At 36.1% G+C, this 18,510-nt stretch overlaps 2 protein-coding genes across 2 annotated transcripts; one reads left to right on the top strand and one right to left on the bottom strand.

Annotated features, from left to right (window-relative positions):
* Positions 1 to 571: 571 nt before the first annotated feature.
* Positions 572 to 1,153, bottom strand: LOC109192467 (uncharacterized mitochondrial protein AtMg00810-like). The gene has a single exon (XM_019343124.1). It carries the CDS (start codon positions 1,151 to 1,153, stop codon positions 572 to 574), a length of 582 nt encoding a protein of 193 aa, XP_019198669.1.
* A 16,137-nt stretch (positions 1,154 to 17,290) lies between these two features.
* On the top strand, positions 17,291 to 18,304 carry LOC109192458. The gene has a single exon (XM_019343112.1). The coding sequence runs from the start codon at positions 17,291 to 17,293 to the stop codon at positions 18,302 to 18,304; it is 1,014 nt and encodes a 337-aa protein (XP_019198657.1).
* Positions 18,305 to 18,510: the final 206 nt, after the last annotated feature.

The following is an 18,510-nucleotide window of genomic DNA, read 5'->3' as shown; positions in this document are numbered from 1 at the left end:
TTCAATTAATTTGATCATTGAATTATTTAAAATTTCGTCAATTAAACCCTTCTGAAAGACCTAAATGGTAATTTTCCCATTTTTAGAATTTTGAGTATCAAATTAGCTTAATTTGAAAACTAAGGACTACATTGATAGTTGAGATACAATTGAAGGACAAAAATTGTGATTTCCCCTACATATATACGATTAGAGAATTCACCTCAATTCAATTATCACAATGATAGGATTACAGAGTATATCGTTGAATAAAACTCTAACTAATCCTAACTAATAGAGAAGCTAAGTCAATCAATCTAACACCACTAAACTATGACTATACATTATAAAATAATAATAACAAAATACTAGTCATGCTAACACACCCCCTCAAGCACAAGGTTGTAGAGAGACAACATTGAGCTTGTCTCGTAAAGCAGCAAACCTTGGTGCCGGAAGTGGTTTGGTGAAGATGTCTGCTAACTGATCCGTAGTAGACACATAATTGACGACGAAGTCCCCCGAGGCAACCTTGTCCCGAACGAAATGATAGTCGGTCTCTACATGTTTAGTGTGTGCATGAAAAACGGGGTTAGCACATAGGTAAGTAGCCCCAAGATTGTCGCACCATAGTTGAAGGCTGACCAGAATGCATCCCTAGTTCTCGTAGTAGTGACACGACCCAGGTGACCTCAGCAGACACATCAGCTAAGGCCTTGTATTCAGCTTCAGTGGAGGAGCGTGCGACAGTGCGTTGTTTCTTGGATAGCCAGGAAATGAGATTAGTCCCAAGATAAACTGCAAAACCGCTGGTGCTCTTTCTGTCTATTGGACAGCCAGCCCAGTCCGAGTCGGGAAAAGCATGAATACTGGTTGAAGGAGATGACGTGAGACGCAGTCCGTAGTCGAGTGTCCCCTTGATGTAACGTAGGACCCGTTTCACAAGAGCCCAATGATCAACTGTTGGTGAGTGCATGAACTGACACAGCCGGTTGACTGCATATGCCAAGTGTGGCCTAGTGATAGTCAAGTACTGTAGGGCCCCAACGATGCGCCGATACTGCGTCGGATTCTCGAATAGTTCCTCAGAAGGTGTTACCAGTTTAGTGACAGCTGCTGGTGTAGTGAGGGGCTTACAGTCAACCATCCCTGAACGTCCTAGGAGATCCGTCATATAACGACGTTGGGACAAAATAAAACCCTCGCCTGATGCAATTGTCTCAATACCAGCTTAGCATCATTGCCCATCATTATTATGTTGTCGACGTAGACCAACAGGAATACTCGAGAGTCCCCAGCAGCATAGTAAAATAAGGAGACGTTGGTTTTGGATGATTTAAAACCTGTAGATAATAGAAAATCATGAAGACACTTGAACCAAGCTCGTGGAACCTGTTTCAAGCCATACAGAGACCGTTGAAGGTGACACACATGTTCAGGTGACGTGGGGTCCTCGTACCCCGGAGGCTGCTTCAAGTAAACGGTTTCTGCCAAATGCCCGTTTAGGAAGACATTGTGCACATCTAACTGCCGTAGAGTCCACCTATTGGCGCGAAATTTTGTCTTGACACTGGGAGTTTGTACAACCCGCCCGAAGTTGGTCCCTTAAGAAGGATTGCTTTGGTTGTAGAGTCCTTCACAATAAAGCAATTATCATGAAATTCAAAAAAAAAAGTTATTGTCAACTGCAAATTTATGGACGGAAAGTAACGGAACAGAAAGACTCAGTACATGCAGAATATCATTCAAACACAGAGATTTAGACAGAGATGGGATAGTTGCACGACCAATTCGCGAAATAGACAAACCTGCACCATTACCCACTCTGAGAACGTCTGATCCGCCGTACTCGTCTGATTGGCCAAGCATGTTCACGTCCGGGGTTGCATGAGCGGTGGCTCCGGTGTCCGGATACCACCCATCACCCGGAATAGTCGACGGAGATGCCAAAATTTCGCCGGACATTGCGACATGTGCTTGAGGCTGCGGCGGCTGTGTTGTATACCTTTTATAGCAGTAAACCGTCGAATGCCCATGCGAACGGCAGAGTGGCATCTCGGCGCACCTCGATCACCGCGGTCTCCCCGGTGTTGGCTACCATGGCCTGAACGTCCACCGCGTTGCTGCTGTCTGCCACCACCATGCGAGCCACGGCCAGTCCCGGCGTACATGGCAGTATGAGAAACGCCGGCATCAAGCGACCGGTAATCATCCACAAGGATGAATTCATGGGCCTGTAAGAAATCAGAAAGATGCGTGAGAGTCACCGGTGCCCCTGTAGCCGTTAAGGACGTCGCCAGCGCCTTAAGCTCCGGACGCAAACCCCTAATTACGTAAAGATTCTGCTCCATCAAAGTCAGGGGCCGGCCGGCCTGAATAAGAGATTCGACGAGGACGCCGGCTCTCCCGAGGTAATCGGCGGTTGTGGAATTTCCTTGACGCAGCATCTGAAACTGACTCAATAACGTGAGACAGCGGGCCTGACTGGAGGACCCAAGTGCGCCGATGATGGAGGTCCATATCGCAGCTGACGTTTCCCGGCCTAGCGCAAGGTGCAGCACCTCGTCTGCCATGGACGAGACCAGAAGAGACACAATGGTCTAGTCCTGTTTGACCCAGGCGTGATACGCCGGATTGGCGACCGCTACTGCCGCAGTCAAAGTCGTCGCCGAATCGCCGGTTGACGGAGTGCCGAGAACAGTCGCCGGCGGGCATGGGTAACTGCCATCCACGAACCCCAGGAGGTCCTGGCCGCGGAGGAAAGAGAGGAGCTGCATCCTCCAGAATAGGTAGTTTTTAAGGGTTAATTTCATTGTTATGTAGTGATGCGCACCGGAGAGCGAATTCCCGATGGCCGGTGATGAGTTTCCGGCGTCGGAGGCGGTGCGCTCAGATGACATCGACATCGAGAAGATGGTGGCCGGTGAGGGGGGGAAAATTTTGTGGTGGAGGTTGGAGAGGATTGAATAACCTGTCTGATACCAGATTAGAGAATTCACCTCAATTCAATTATCACAATGATAGGATTACAGAGTATATCGTTGAATAAAACTCTAACTAATCCTAACTAATAGAGAAGCTAAGTCAATCAATCTAACACCACTAAACTATGACTATACATTATTATAAAATAATAATAACAAAATACTAGTCATGCTAACATATACAAACACACACATATATATACATATGAAATTAAAATCCACACATATATATACATATGAAATTAAAATCCTCACTTTGAATAATCTACTGGTAATCAGAATCTACTGGTAAGAGCCATTAAAATAGTTTATAGATTTATCAATATCACAAAAAAACACTTTCAACATCAATTATTTTGTAAATACGATGTTGATAATCCGACGTAATCATAACTTAAATAATAAATAAATGATACGACGTTGATTTTATAAAACTGATGTCGTACATTATTTTTAAATTTTTAAATAAATACATATTACGTATGAAATTGACGAAGTATTTGACTGCTGACATTGCCGCATTGGAAGCACATTATTCTGAAAATTATTTGATCGACTCTATGACTATTAGTTTTATTTTTGTACTAGTTTTTTACGCGCATTGCGCGATTGAGATAATGCCCAATGCTTTTTTTAAAATAAGTACTTTAAAGTATATTAAGGCAAGATTATATTGAAATTGTTCATGCATAGATAATTGAAGGTTGAATTTGCGTATTTAAATAGGTAATTCTTCTCCCAAAGGTTGAGTCCCCAACCCCAAGCCGCCCCCCCCCCCCCTCCCACACTCCGACCCGACAGAGCATTGTGGGAAGTTATAAATCACGGTGACTCAATGTTTCAGCAGATAGGGCCAAATGCTGGTACGCACAAGGAATCTGCCCACTTTGGACATAATTCACGCATTGCCGCCGCCGAGGTTCAAACCTTGGTCTCTTCTCCCAAATACTACCCACTAAACCATTGAGCTAAGCCCGTGCAGGTTAAATAGGTAATTTTAAGTTTACAAATGCAAGATAATATAGTCAATATTGATTATAATTGTCAATAAAATAATTGTATAGGTATGGTTGAAACCAAATACGGGACATAAGGGAGAACAAATAAAAATTAGGGCATAAAATATGAAATATATACTAATATTGTTTGAGGAGGTTCCGACATTAGGATTTTTGGTTAAGTTTTATTAAGACTTTAAGAGTTAATACCTAAAATCGTCCTCGACTATAGTGGTTTTTCTCAATTTCGTCCTAAACGACTTTGGTGACCTAATATCGTCCCACACTTTTGTGTTTTGCTTAATTTAGTCCTCCATTTGTTATTCCGTCAAATTGGTATTAAATAAAGGGACAATTCAGTAATGTCAATATTGATCTCTCTTTACTTTCAACTTGTAAAGTGGAAAATTCCTCTTTCTTGTACGAATTACACCCAGAATTACTCCCGGACCTGCGAATCAAATTTTATATTCGCAGTTTTAGGAGTAATTCTGGGAGTAATTCGTAAAAAAAAAAAAGGGATTTCGCAGTTCACATGTCTATGAGTAAAGAGATGCCAATATTAAAATTACTGAATTGTCTATTTATTTAACACCAAATGGACAGAATAACAAATGAGGGACTAAATTAAGCAAAAACACAAAAGTCTGGGACTAAATTGAGCGAAACACAAAAGTGTGGGACGATATTAGGTCACCAAAGTCGTTTAGGACGAAATTGAGAAAAACCACTATAGTCGAGGACGATTTTGGGTATTAACTCAAGACTTTAATATTAGAATTAGATTAATGGTGTAGTTATAATTCTATATTAGACTTTAATATTAGAATTAGACTAATGGTGAATTAACGGAAAAGTTAAATGGATAATCATATAATTAAGGATAAATTAGAAAATCTTAAAAGAAAAAAAATTAAAACCTGAACAATATGAACCTGTAAACAAAGAAAATTGAATATATATTTAGAAATTCAAAGTTCTGGTTTACATATCAAGTATCAATGCGGTGTGGGTACAAGTCTCTGGATGGTCCTCTGATTCTTCACTAACGTTATCTATGGAAGTGCCTCCGGGATTCAAGTAGCGTAGCCTCCGGGATTTCAGTGGCGCGTGCCTCCGGGATTCAATTGGCGTAGCTTCCGGGATTTAATTGGCGTGACTCCCAACAACGAGCGTCAAGGATTTAGAAGTAATCAATCCTGCAAAATTTCAAAAACACATGCAATGGATTCAAGCCGCCTTAAGGTCCTCAAATGCCTTCAAAAGACTTCAAGATCTTCGAGACAATCAATTCTGCAAAGCTCCAAAGTACATGCAATGGATTCAAATTGCCTGCAAAATATTCAAAAGATGCCTCCAAGCCTTCAAGCGTTCTTCAAATGCTCTCAACTTCTTAAGTCTTCAAGTTGTTCAATGCCTTCAAGCTCTAAGCATTCAAGTTCTTCAAACTTTCAAGTGTCTTTTGGAATGAAATGAAGGCTCTATTTATACCAAAAGCTTAACCAAAATTCCTCAACCAACTCCCCTTTTTAGTTAACTAATTAATTAATTAACTAATTAGGAAAATGAACCTTGCCCAAGATCAAGTCCAAGTTCATTATTGTATAATCTAATTCAAATTCAAATTAAATTATAATTATCTAATTTAAATATAATAAAATATTATATTTAAATTATAACTATAATAATTCAAATTCAAATATGAAATGGGCTTGGGCCAATTAATTAATTAATTCAATAGCCCAAATCAAATTTAATTGGACTCGTTAAATTAATTTAATTATTATGGCCCAACTAATTAAATTGGTCCAATAATCGATCTCAATATCGGCCCAATAATAATTTTGTCTGTCCATTTATTGGGTTCAAATTTTCGGTGTCTACAGAACCATTCATTTGATTTAATAATTTGGCGGTCATTTTTTCTACCCAATGTTAATAATTAAATAAATTCGCTGGTCAAATCCGCTTGTATAATCCGCTAACGTTAACCGCTAACTGCTGATTGTCAAACAAGGACATTGCGAGGTAGTTCTCACTTCAATTTGTTGTGTGATTTGAATACTCTCTTTGTCACAAAATCTCTCAAGTAGTTAATATGGTTGGCTTTATTAATTATATATTTTTTTTAATTTTTTCATGGTATTAATAAAATACTTGGTAAATAAATATATAGCATTAATTTATGTTATAACTTTGATATTTAATTAGAAAAATAGTGCACAAAAATGATAATAGATAATGTAGTGAATATAATCAATTGATGAATTTGAATGTAAAAATTTTTACATTTGAGAAAAAATAAAGACAATATAACTAATGAAAATATTTCTTTTAATTAATTTATTGATAATTAATAATTTTTTTTCACTAAATAAATACATTGTAAGGACAATGTAGCGAATATAATCAATTAATAAATTTGAATATAAAGAACTTTTATATTGAAGAAAAATAAAGACAATATAACTAATAAAATTATTTATCTTATTTTTTTTTTGAATGCTACTAGCTCTATTACATTGTAGTATCTGTTCATATACTTTCTCAACCTACTGAAACACAAAGAGCTAATAACACCTCCACTGAGGCTCGAACTCACAACCTTCCACATAGTCCTGGTTTTATCTTATTTAATTTATTGATAATGAATAATTTTTTTTTGAATAAAGACATTGTGAACACATAATTCTAAATTAAAGAAATGCATATGTATTATTTTTCGTTGTAACTACTAAATTATTATTTATATATAATTTAATAAGAGTAAAATAGAGTACTAATTATGCCAACTTTGATTGGGATGAGGATCGAACCTAAGACCTTTTTTTTTTTTATTATTGAAATCAATGAGTAAGTTAACGGTGAACTAACGGTAATTCTTAAAATTTTAACGGAATTAGTAACGGTGTGTGGGTATTTTAGGAAATTTTAGTGTAAAATTTAAATCTGATCAATCTTTTAATCAATCTGAGTCATTCATTTGATTAAAATCTGTGACCGCCATTTTTTCTACCCATTATAGGCCTAACTCTCTTGGGCTCTTATTAGTATAGTAGATATATGTAAGTCTCCATCATATTATAATAAAAACATAATAAGTGTGAATGAAGGTTATAACCTTCATTTATATCCGTTTTTTCGTTAAATTTTTTGATATGAAAAATCATCATTTTGATCCCTCAATTGTTTCCAATTGTCAATGCAGTCCCTAAGCTAGTTTTCAATTTCAATTGATTTGATCCTCGAATTGTTTAAAATTTTATCAATTAAACGACCCTTCTGAAAGACCTAAATGGTAATTTCCCCATTTTTAAAATTTCGAGTATCAAATTAGCTTAATTTGAAAACTAAGGACTACATTGATAGTTAGAAAACAATTGAAAGACCAAAATTGTGATTTCCCCTGTATATACAAACACACACATATACATATGAAATTAAAATCCTCACTTTGAATAATCAGAATCTACTGGTAAGAGCCATTAAATAGTTAATAGATTTATCACTATCACAAAAAACACTTTTAACATCAATTATTTTGTAAATACGATGTTGATTATTGTTCGACGTAATCATAACCGAAATAATAAATAAATGATACCACGTTGATTTTATAAAACCGACTTCGTACATTATTTTTAAATTTTTAAATAAATACATTTGACGTATGAAATGGACGAAGTATTTGACAGCTGACAATGCCGCATTGGAAGCACATTATTCTGAAAATGATTTGATGGACTCTATGACCATTAGTTTTATTTTTGTATATATGTAAGTCTCCATCATATCCAATAATAAATGCACTTCCCACTACATCTAGCTCCATGTTGCAATAATCCTTCCCTAGTATGATCAATTGTCAGGATCAAATGTTAAAAATTATAACTAGTAGATATCAATTTCTAAGATCAAACACCTATCACTGCATCGAATGCTATAACGAGTAGGAAATGAATAATTTTATTTAGTTATACTTGCTTAGCAATAAAGATCATGTTTTGATAATAAGATATTGAACTCGACTTTTCAAATTGGTATTGCCCAACAATTTCATTCAACATTTTAATGAGTTAGTTGGAATGTAATTGCGGTCGACTTTTCTTTTATTCCTTTGTTATGCATGTCTGGGTATGCATATAGATTAGTGGCCCCTACACATTATTCATACTATTTAATTTGACATTTCAAATTTAAATCGAATTTTAAATTTAAAACGAAGCCAATTAATTGTTAAGTGGGATAATTTAATTAAATTATGATGTATCGTAATATGAGAAGAAATGAAATGTGAGATTCAATTTCAATCATCTTGTAATTTATTTCATTCATCAAAATTTTAAGACTGGGCAAGTGGGGGCTTGGGGCTTGGGGTTCAATCATGTTATTTGAGATTGATTTTTTAGATATTTGAAAGAAAAAAAAAAACAAAAACAAAAACAAAAAAGATAGTACAATAAATTATTGATTTGTTGACTTGGGACTTGAAAGTCTTTGGTCTTTGGAGCCACATTTATGTAGATTGATTCGATATTTGAAAGAAAGAAAAAAAAATGATAAATTATTGATTTGATTACTTTGGACTTTTTTTTTTTTTTTTTTTTTTTTTTTTTTTTTTTTAACGTTTACTTGGGACTTGATAGACTTTGTAGCCACATTTATTTGAGATTTCAAGAGATTTACTTATAAATTTTGTTAACATTAAATTTTATTTTGATTTGCCATATAAATTTTGTTAACATTAAAATTTTATTTTGATTTGTCAAATTATTAGATGACAAATTAATTATTTTGTAAAAAAATTTCAAGTATAAGAAAGTAACTTTTTTTACATTGATAATTTCAAGTGAAAGTTGGGTTTATTATTATAATGTTGATTACACGATAATACCTTAGTCTATAATTTAGGCATAATTAATGAACTAAAACCCTCATTTTCACACTTTGAGAAAAAAAATATAATGGCCCTGTTTGGTAAAATAGTAAGCCTATCAGTCAATTTTGGCTTATTTGATCAGTATTTGCTGTTTGATTTGGTTAAAAAATCAATGTAAGTGTTTGGTTAATCAGCTTTTTGTAACTCCAAAATGCTAAAATTCAAAAAGCTGCTCAAAACAAGTCTTTGAATTAGCTTTTTGATAAAAGAAATTATACCAAACAACTATCAGCTAATTTACCAAACACCTTTATACAATGTTAGAGGATGAAAATAAAGAAGTATGAAAGCTTAGCATAGGGAGATTATTATCATTTCCTATCCTTTCCCTTACGTTCATCTTTTATATATATATATATATATATATATATATATATATATATATATATATATATATATATATATAAACCAACGTGTAAAGCAAAAGCTGGGAACTTGAATAATAACATCTTCTTCTTCATTATGTTTTCTCTCTCACCGTTCATGTAGTCTGTAGTCACTTTCCAACATGGTATCAGAGCGGCGAGGCAGCTACGCCGCCGCTGCTATCGGCACCGGAGAACCGAATCAAAGAAAGGCTCATCCGACGACATCGATTGCTCAATCCCTAGTTCGCGCATCGCCGATCAATCCGCAGAGGATTATTGCTACGGAGAGTAGCAACAATGCCGACGCTCGATCACCGTTCCGATCAGCATCAGCAACGATTCCGCAAAGGAATCTGAGTTCGGAGCAGCAGACGTCCGTAGCCGATCCGCAGCGGAAGGCGATCCAAGGATGTTCGTCGATTCCGATCACACAATCTTCAGTTCAGGTGACCTCCACAGCCATTCCGCAGTGGAAGGATGGAGTTCGTAACCCACACCAAACTCAGACCTACAGAATGAGATTCTCAATTTGAAGAAGACGGAACAGTTCTCCGATTCAGCCACAGCGGTTGTGTCTCTCAATCGGAAATTCGTTCAGAGAGATATTTGTAAGGCCGACTGTGATAAAATGGGGAAGAGCATCGCCGGAGTTGGAGCAGAGGAAGCGGTGTTGCAGGAGGCAGAGCTCAAGGACGTCGTTTCTCTGTCTCGCCGTTGCCTTCGAGCCAATGCCGCCGCCGGTGAGGAGACGACGCCGGGGGTGGAGCCGCAGGAGATGTGGCAGGAGGTAACAGCTCAGAATTTGTTGAAAGTTTTAGACAATTTTAAGTTCGTTTTGAATGAGCATTCAATTCGATTTCGGAAAGCCCCTAAGTGCATTCTGGATACCACTGACAAGTCCAAGCCTAGAGGAAGTTGGCTTCCTGGTTCAGTTCTGAATATATCTATCAAGGATGGATATGCAGTTGTTTCTTCTGATGGATCAGGTGTGTATCCTATAATCACTGAGTCGATCAAGAGCAGGAAATGATGGACCTGGTGTTGTTGTGGCTCCTGGAACTGTTGCATATGTAACAACTGGAGGGCTAATACTTAATGGTGCTAATACTTTTGTGCAAATAGAGAACATTGAATTGTTGTTAGATGCTTCAAATGAATCAAAGCAAGTACGGATATTGAAGGGAACTAGCCCAAGAGTTGATATTCGTCCGGTGGAGTTTGCACTTTCCTTGGAAAAGTTGACTAATGAGAAGCTTGCCCATGAATGTTCTGGTCTGCTATTCTGTTTCACTACTTATACAGGTGCTTCAGAGATTCATTCCTCGAAGTTTCAAGTTCTAGTGGAAAAGATGATTTCCTTTGAGTCACTTGATGTGAAGAAGATTGGGCATGGATGTACTGGTTTTGGTGTAGTTCTCATTGTGGTTGGAATCAATTGATATTGCACATAATAAAGTTCAAGAAGACTGCTGATGCAGAGAAGTCTGCTATCTGTGTCCTCTGCAAGGCAGATTGCTGATGGTCTGACCAAAGCTCTTCCAACATCTCTGTTTAACTCCTTCCTATCTAAGCTGGGCATACAAAATTTGCATGCTCCAGCTTACCGGGGGTGTTAGAGGATGAAAATAAAGAAGTAGGAAAGCTTAGCATAGAGAGATTATTGTCATTTCCTATCCTTTCCCTTACATTCATCTTTTATATATATATATATATATATATATATATATATATATATATATATATATATATATATATATATAAATATAAACCAACGTGTAAAGAAAAAGCTGGGAACTTGAATAATAACATCTTCTTCTTCATTCTGTTTTCTCTCTCACCATTCATGTAGTCTGTAGTCACTTTCCAACATACAATCAACTAATGTTGTCAACTAGTTATACCCTCTAATTAATCCAATCATCTAATAGCTAACAGCCATTTACCAAATATGGCCAATATGAATTTCTATATTACACCCACATATCTTTATTATATAAGAGCAATTGATTCTTTATACCAATTATTTTCAGTAATTTATTTTCTACCGATAAATAATATAATCAATTTTTCAAGTAATTTTTTTCATAAAATTTAAATTCAATTCCTTCTCAATTCTTTTTAATAAACTAAATCAGTTGTTTAATTGTTTATTAGGAACATAATTCTCAAAATTTTTATTGCATTGCCATTTTAATCATGTCAGATCGCAATTTTAATCTTTAAATTATACACAATTTTTTTTTTGCTTTCTAATTATCATTATGAGAAAGTCAAAATCGGAACATGATTAAAAATTCAAAATGTATTTCTACGTGCATTAAACAGTTAAAGCTAAATTTATTATTATTTAATAATAGAGAAAATTCATCTCATTGATGTGAGTCTAATTGTGCATATTTTTAGTATTAGTTTGATTTTATTTGTTAGGCTTGAGTTCATGATTTTGGTAATTTAATGGCATATTTCCTTGTTTTATCAGTTAGATATGATTAACACTTGTTTTGAATGTTTTACGGTGTTTGTTAGTGTTTTGGAACAATTGTAGGTCAAGAGCAAAGATAAGGGAAGTTCTAGGACAAATTTGGAGTCAAAATGGACCAAAGGAGGAATGCACAGCAAGTTCGATGGCTCGATGCGTCCAAATATTCCAGAACGTGTCCGGAGCAAAGAATCGACGCTCGATACGTTGAGCCGATCTCTCGACGGGTCGAGAGGCGGCTGTGTGGAACCGAGAAAATCACTCGTCGAACTTTTCCAGAACCTGCCAAGATTTTCAGCACAAGGGCTCGACGCGTCGAGCGGGAACGCGGCCCAGGTGTGTTTTCGGCCCAGTTTTGCGCGGAAAATTTCTATTTTCTTCGGGATTGGTTCCAGCTATAAAATCTCACCTCCCTCAACCCAAAAATTCATTCAGAGATCTTTAGAGACAAGAAAGAGGAGAAATCAAGAGCAACAAGTTGTCTTGGGAAGCAAGAAGAAAGCTAGAGAGATTTGGAAAAATTGCTTGATTCATTCTTGTACTCTCTTTGATAATTTGTAACTTCTCTATTATCTTTAGCTATGTATAATTTAGCCGTACTTGGCTAAATTCCATTAGAGATTCTTGGGTAAAAAGTGTTTACAAACCTTGTGCCTATGCTCTCACATTCTTTAATATATTATTATTATTATTATTATTATTTTTTTTTTTTTAAAACAAAACTATATTGAACTTAAAACTCAAGTCTGAACAAGGTGACCCAAAAGTGGCCACACGAATCAAAGATGCAGCTAGCTCTAACTTATTCCCAAAACTATGTTATGTACAGTGTAATCATATAAAGGCCTAAGGCTCAATCTAATCAAAGATTTGCTCTCCTAGCAGACCTATCTTCAATCATGCAACCTCCTCACCAAACATCCACAAACTTTTAGCCAAAGTTGAGCTCCCATCCCACACAAAGATGTGACCGATTACTTGTTTCTTTGCTTTGTTTATGGCATAATGATGTTATCACATCTGTGCTTGTTTTTATGGTTATTTTGAATCATCTCAGCATTTAAGTTCTTTAATTTTGCTTATTTAATACATATTTTCCTTGCTATTATCATTTAATTATGGTTCACACTTGTTTTGAATGTTTTACGGTGTTTGTTAGTGTTTTTGAACCATTGTAGGTCAATTCTATGAGCTAGGGAAGTTCAAGGATGAGTTTGGAGCAATTTTGGACGAGTTCGGAGCCCAGTGGACTCGACGCGTCGAAAATTTCCAGTAGCATCAGAAATCGAGACTATCAGGTCTCGACGCGTCGAGCGAGGCGTGAAGTCTTAATTACGACAAAAGGGCGCTGGCAGCAATTCAACTTCAATTCCATTCAATTCCAAATTTCCAATTCCAACTTTAATTTTATAATTAAATACTTCCAATTTATTTATTTAAATATAGGAATTATAATTTGAGTCCAATTTTGTACAAGATTCCTATTTCATCTCAACTTTGTACCCACTATAAAATCCCCCCTTCCTCAACCCTAAACGGGGACGAAGAGATTTTTTAGAGTTCTTTGTAGACAAGAAAGAGAGAAATCAAGAGGCTCAAGTCGTCTTTGGAAGCAAGGAGGAAGCCAGGGAGATTTGGGAGAATCGCTTGGTTAATTCTTGTACTCTTCTGATGATTTGTAATCCTTTATTCATATTTGCTATGTATAATTTAGCCATGCTCGGCTAAATTCCTTAGGGATTTTTGGGTGAATTTGTTTATGAACCTATGTGCCTAGTTCGTTAATTTCTTAATATATTTATGTTTGGTTTTATGATTTGTGTTGCAATCTTGTTTTAATCTGTTGTTGTTGGTAGTTAAAGGCCTAAATTACTAGCTTCACAGTCATGTTTGTGTCACCAATGGGAGTTGGGGCATAAATTAGGGCACACACGATTGCACCTAATGGTTGGTCCTTGGGAAAGGGGAACTTATTAGGGGAAGTTTATTCTAGATTATTGCTCATCGGGAGATGGTAGTAATTAGGAATAATTGAATGCTGATCTTTGATCTTATTGGGTGTTTAAGCCATGGAAGTGGAAATTCAATAGGAATAGAGATTAGGGAGTAATTCGATTCCACTTTGCATTCCCATACAAATCTTAATTCCAAACCAAATATTACAAACGTTAATTGGCACTAGGTGATTAAACATTGTGATCCCAAGAATCCTATTTTGCTCTATTGTCTACAAAACCTTGCTACTTATTTTATTCTGCTTGTTATTTTATGCAATCAATCAACCTTCAAGTTTTGTTCGGACTAGTTTCATATGAGTAACCTAGTAGCTAGTGATTAGTACACCACCTCTCTGTGGTTCGACAACCCGAATACTCCGGGTATTATTTGTTTGCCCCAAATTACAGCAATCACATAACGAGAGTTAGGCATAATTGAGAGTACACACAATTGCACTTAACTATTGCACATTGGGAGAGGGAAAATATGTTAGAGAGTTTAATTATTGATTATTGCGCATCAGAAGATGGTAGTAGTTAGGAATTTATTATGAATGCTTATTCTGTTATTATTGTGTGTTTATATCACGGGAGTGAATATTCACTAGGGTTAGAGATTACGGGAGGGTTAGGCACTAGGGGATTAAACACTTGAATCCTAGGAATCTCTGATATTTCTCCCTCTATTGTTTACAAATTCCTGATTTTATTGCTTTATTTATTTACTACAATCATCCAAGATAATCATTAGGATTAGCTTCATAAGAATAAATTAGTAGCTAGTGCTTAATACCCCACTTCCATGTAGATCAATTACCCGATATTCTGGGTATTATTTGTTTGAAAATATACTGCAATCACTCATATTTTCATGTAATCAACATTACAACAAATCCAACATTCACTTGAAATCATCAATGTGAAAAACTCATTTTGTTATACTTTGGAAAATTTTTTACAAAATGAACAATTTGTCCTCTAATAATTTGACAAATCAAAATAAATTTTTAATTTTAACAAAATTTATAGAGTTAATTACCGATTTGGTCCCTCGACTATAAGGATTTCACCAATTTGATCCTCGACTATCAAAATTTCTCAATTTAGTCCTCGACTATGTTATTTTTACATGAAATGGTCCTAGAGTCAAATTATTATCTTGAAGGCATTAAAACTGAGGATATATTTGTAATTTCACTTTACAAATTAACATTCCATTAATCTTCGCATTCCATTAATCATATTCTTCGCCAAAAAGTTTTGCCACCACCGTTGAATCAGATTCTTCGCATTCTTCGCCAACAAGTTTCACCACTACCTCCGGATACTCAGCTCTCCGAAGGTCACAGCCACGCCGGATAGTCGCCAGAAATAGGGGAGAGGGATAGAGCTGCTACGCCGGAGAAGCTACACTGCCGGAGGGGCTATGTTCGCGTCGAACGCTGGAGCTCGCCGGATCTTCTTGCCATTCGTCGCTATCCTCGCCTAAAAGGACAAATCCGAGAACCATCAAAGGATGTAGATTAAACACTACCCATTTCCCAACAAGATTAGGGTCATTGCTTCCCAGCTTGATCCCCACCTGATCAAATCCAAACCACGATCGGGTAAAAAATTGAAAGCTACCTCCTTCTCCAAACCTCCAAACATCTTCGTGTAGCTCTTGCGGAACTCCGGTATGAAGTGGCCGCGCCGGGAGGAGAGGAGAAAGAACATCAGCTGCTTCAGTTTCGCGTGCTTCGGCTCCGATGGGTCGAGATAGGAGAGGATCTGGTACCCGCCGGTGAGTTCCGTGGAGGGCATGAAAGTTTCGGTGAAGAGATCCCTTTTCTCGACCTTTCCTAGATCAAACAGTGTCGGAAAACTCTTGCCGTCGAGCAAAACCACAACGTTAGGGCTGAATGAAATGAAAGGTCCGGGTGGCATGTTCGTCCTGAACACGGTTGACCTGTATTTCTGAATCCGAGACCGAAAAAAGCTCCTCTCTTCCTTGATTGTAGAAATAGTCTAGCCAATCTTTCCACAGCCCGATCAATGGCAGCCCATAGTCACCGGGTATTTTCCTGGTTAGGAGTTTCTCCGGGACCAGGGACACGGAAACCGACGGCGGAGTATCTGTCACGGTGGCAGAAACATGGCTAATCTTGAAACGCCGACTAGAAGGCTTCAACGTTAAAAAAGATTTCTAAGAAGGGATTTGAAAGTGAATAGCTTATGAAGAAGACGCCATTTTCTCTGTAAAGAACACAAGTGAAGAAGATGATTTTTCCAAATTCCAAATTTACCCTTGTAGTTTGACCGAAAAATTTGACTGAGGACCATTTCATGTAAAAATAGTATAGTCGGGGACTAAATTGAGGAATTTTGGTAGTCGAGGACCAAAATGGTGAAATCCTTATAGTCGAGGGACCAAATCGGTAATTAACTCAAAATTTATATGTAATGGATTGAAACAACCACTTTTAGTATAATTAAAGGGAAAAAGTTGTATAGAGCAATAATTTATGAACTGAGTCTACAATTTAAGCATAATTAATGGACTAAAATCGCTATTTTAATTTCTCTTTCTACTATGTATATTATCAAATTCTATTTCATCATCACTTCTACTTTTGATGTGACAAACAATAATAGAATATTTTCATCATATGGGTCCTCAAAAAAGTGTTTGTATCAAGAATTTAAGAGTGAGTAAAAAATATAATCCACATAATATTTTCCCAAGATATAACCATGTCATGATTTAATTATATATAGACCATAAGTGTGAGTGAAATATACCTAAAAAAAATTGTAAAGTTTAGTGAATAATGAGTCAAGATTTTCTCTACATCAGTTCTCAATTTTATACGAGAGTGTAGTACTGTAGCAGTAGCATGGCCGTATGACTGACAAATCCATCAACAACCATGCCATAAAATCATAAATGTCTCATTATTGGTCTCAGATTGGGTCACCCCACTTGCTTAAAACTCGACAACTGTTATGAAACAAAAAGAAATGTGGATGTCCAAGTTGAGTTTTGAACCTTTGACCTTGTGTATAAAAGGTGAAGTCTTCTACACCAAGCTACTTTGACCATGAGTAATAATTGCTGCTAAGTCTTCTCTTTGTTACATTATATGGCGGTTCACAGTTTTCTATAAAGCTAATCACAAGTTGGCATAAAACGCTGCTGCAAGGATTAGAACTTGAGACCTATAAGTCTATGGTGAGCTACATTATCTTCTGATCAACCAGCCAGGCTAGCACCAACAAGTGGCTATTTTGTATAAATATTATATTCATTAGCTCTAAATCCGAATGCTATAAATACCCCTCACCTGTTTCATCTTAGAGCAAGGAAAATACGAATGAATATATATATAATCTCTACTTCTCTCTGTCTCTCATTCCAGTGAAATTTGCTTTGCCTTTTCTTCATAATAGTTATTATTATAATTATTATTATATATAACACGTTATCAGCACGAAGTCTCAGATTCAACTACTATATAGGTAAACTATCTTTATATATTTCCTAATATTTTATCCTATATCTTAAATATGTCAAACCTTACAAATCTTGAATTTGTGGGACTTGATATATCTGGAAAAAATTACCTTTCATGGGTATTGGATGCTGAGATACATTTGAATGCAAAGGGCCTCGGTGATACTATCAAAGAAAATAATAATGCCTCGATGCAAGATCGGCCTAAGGCAATGATTTTCATTCGCCATCATCTTGACCATGGGTTAAAAGATGAATATCTCACCGTGAAAGAACCCTTTGAACTCTGGAAAATGTTGAAAGAAAGATATGATCACCAGAGGACAGTAATTCTCCCGAAAGCCCGTTATGACTGGCTTCATTTGCGATTGCAAGATTTCAAAACTGTGAGCGAATATAATTATGCTATGTTTAAAATAAGCTCTCAGTTATTGTTATGTGGAGAAAAAATTACTGATGAGGATATGCTTGAGAAAACTTTCTCTACTTTTCATGCATCCAATCTTGTGCTTCAACAGCAATATAGAGAAAAAGGTTTTACCAAATATTCTCAATTGATTTCTTGCCTTCTTGTGGCTGAACAAAATAATGAGCTACTGATGAAAAACCACGAGGCACGCCCTACTGGTTCAATCTCATTCCCTGAGGCAAATGGCGTGTCATATCACAATGAAAATACAAAAGGTCGTGGTCGTGGTCGTGGCCGTGGTCGTGGTCATGGACGAAACCGTGGTTATAATTCTGGTCGTGGACAAAATCGTCATGGTGGTTATAATTTCAAAAACAAAGGTTACAATCGAAAATGGGAAAATAGTGGTGCAAAACACGACAAGGAAAAACGTGGAAATCATCCCAAAAATGTTGAAAATATATGTTACCGTTGTGGCATGACTGGCCATTGGGAACGCACTTGTCGTACTGCGAGGCACCTTGTGGATCTCTATCAAGCATCCCTGAAAGAGAAGGGAAAGAATATAGAGTCCAACAATGTCTTTATGAACGACGATTTTGATATCACACATCTGGATGTGGAAGATTATCTTGGGCCAATAGAAAAGAAAGATTGATGTTATTTATCTTTGAGCTCATTAGATATATATGTTGTACTAGAAGCAAAATGGTTGTTTTTGTCTCTAAAGCTTAATTATTAGATATATATATATATATATATATATATATATATATATATATATATATATATATATATATATATATATATATATATATATATGATGTATTTTGTTTACTACTATGTAATGTTTCTAATTAAATA

The sequence above is a fragment of the Ipomoea nil genome, unplaced genomic scaffold (assembly GCF_001879475.1).
Source record: "Ipomoea nil cultivar Tokyo-kokei standard unplaced genomic scaffold, Asagao_1.1 scaffold0211, whole genome shotgun sequence".
NCBI classification, from domain to species: Eukaryota; Viridiplantae; Streptophyta; class Magnoliopsida; order Solanales; family Convolvulaceae; genus Ipomoea; species Ipomoea nil.
This window is presented reverse-complemented; position numbering and strand designations above follow the sequence as displayed.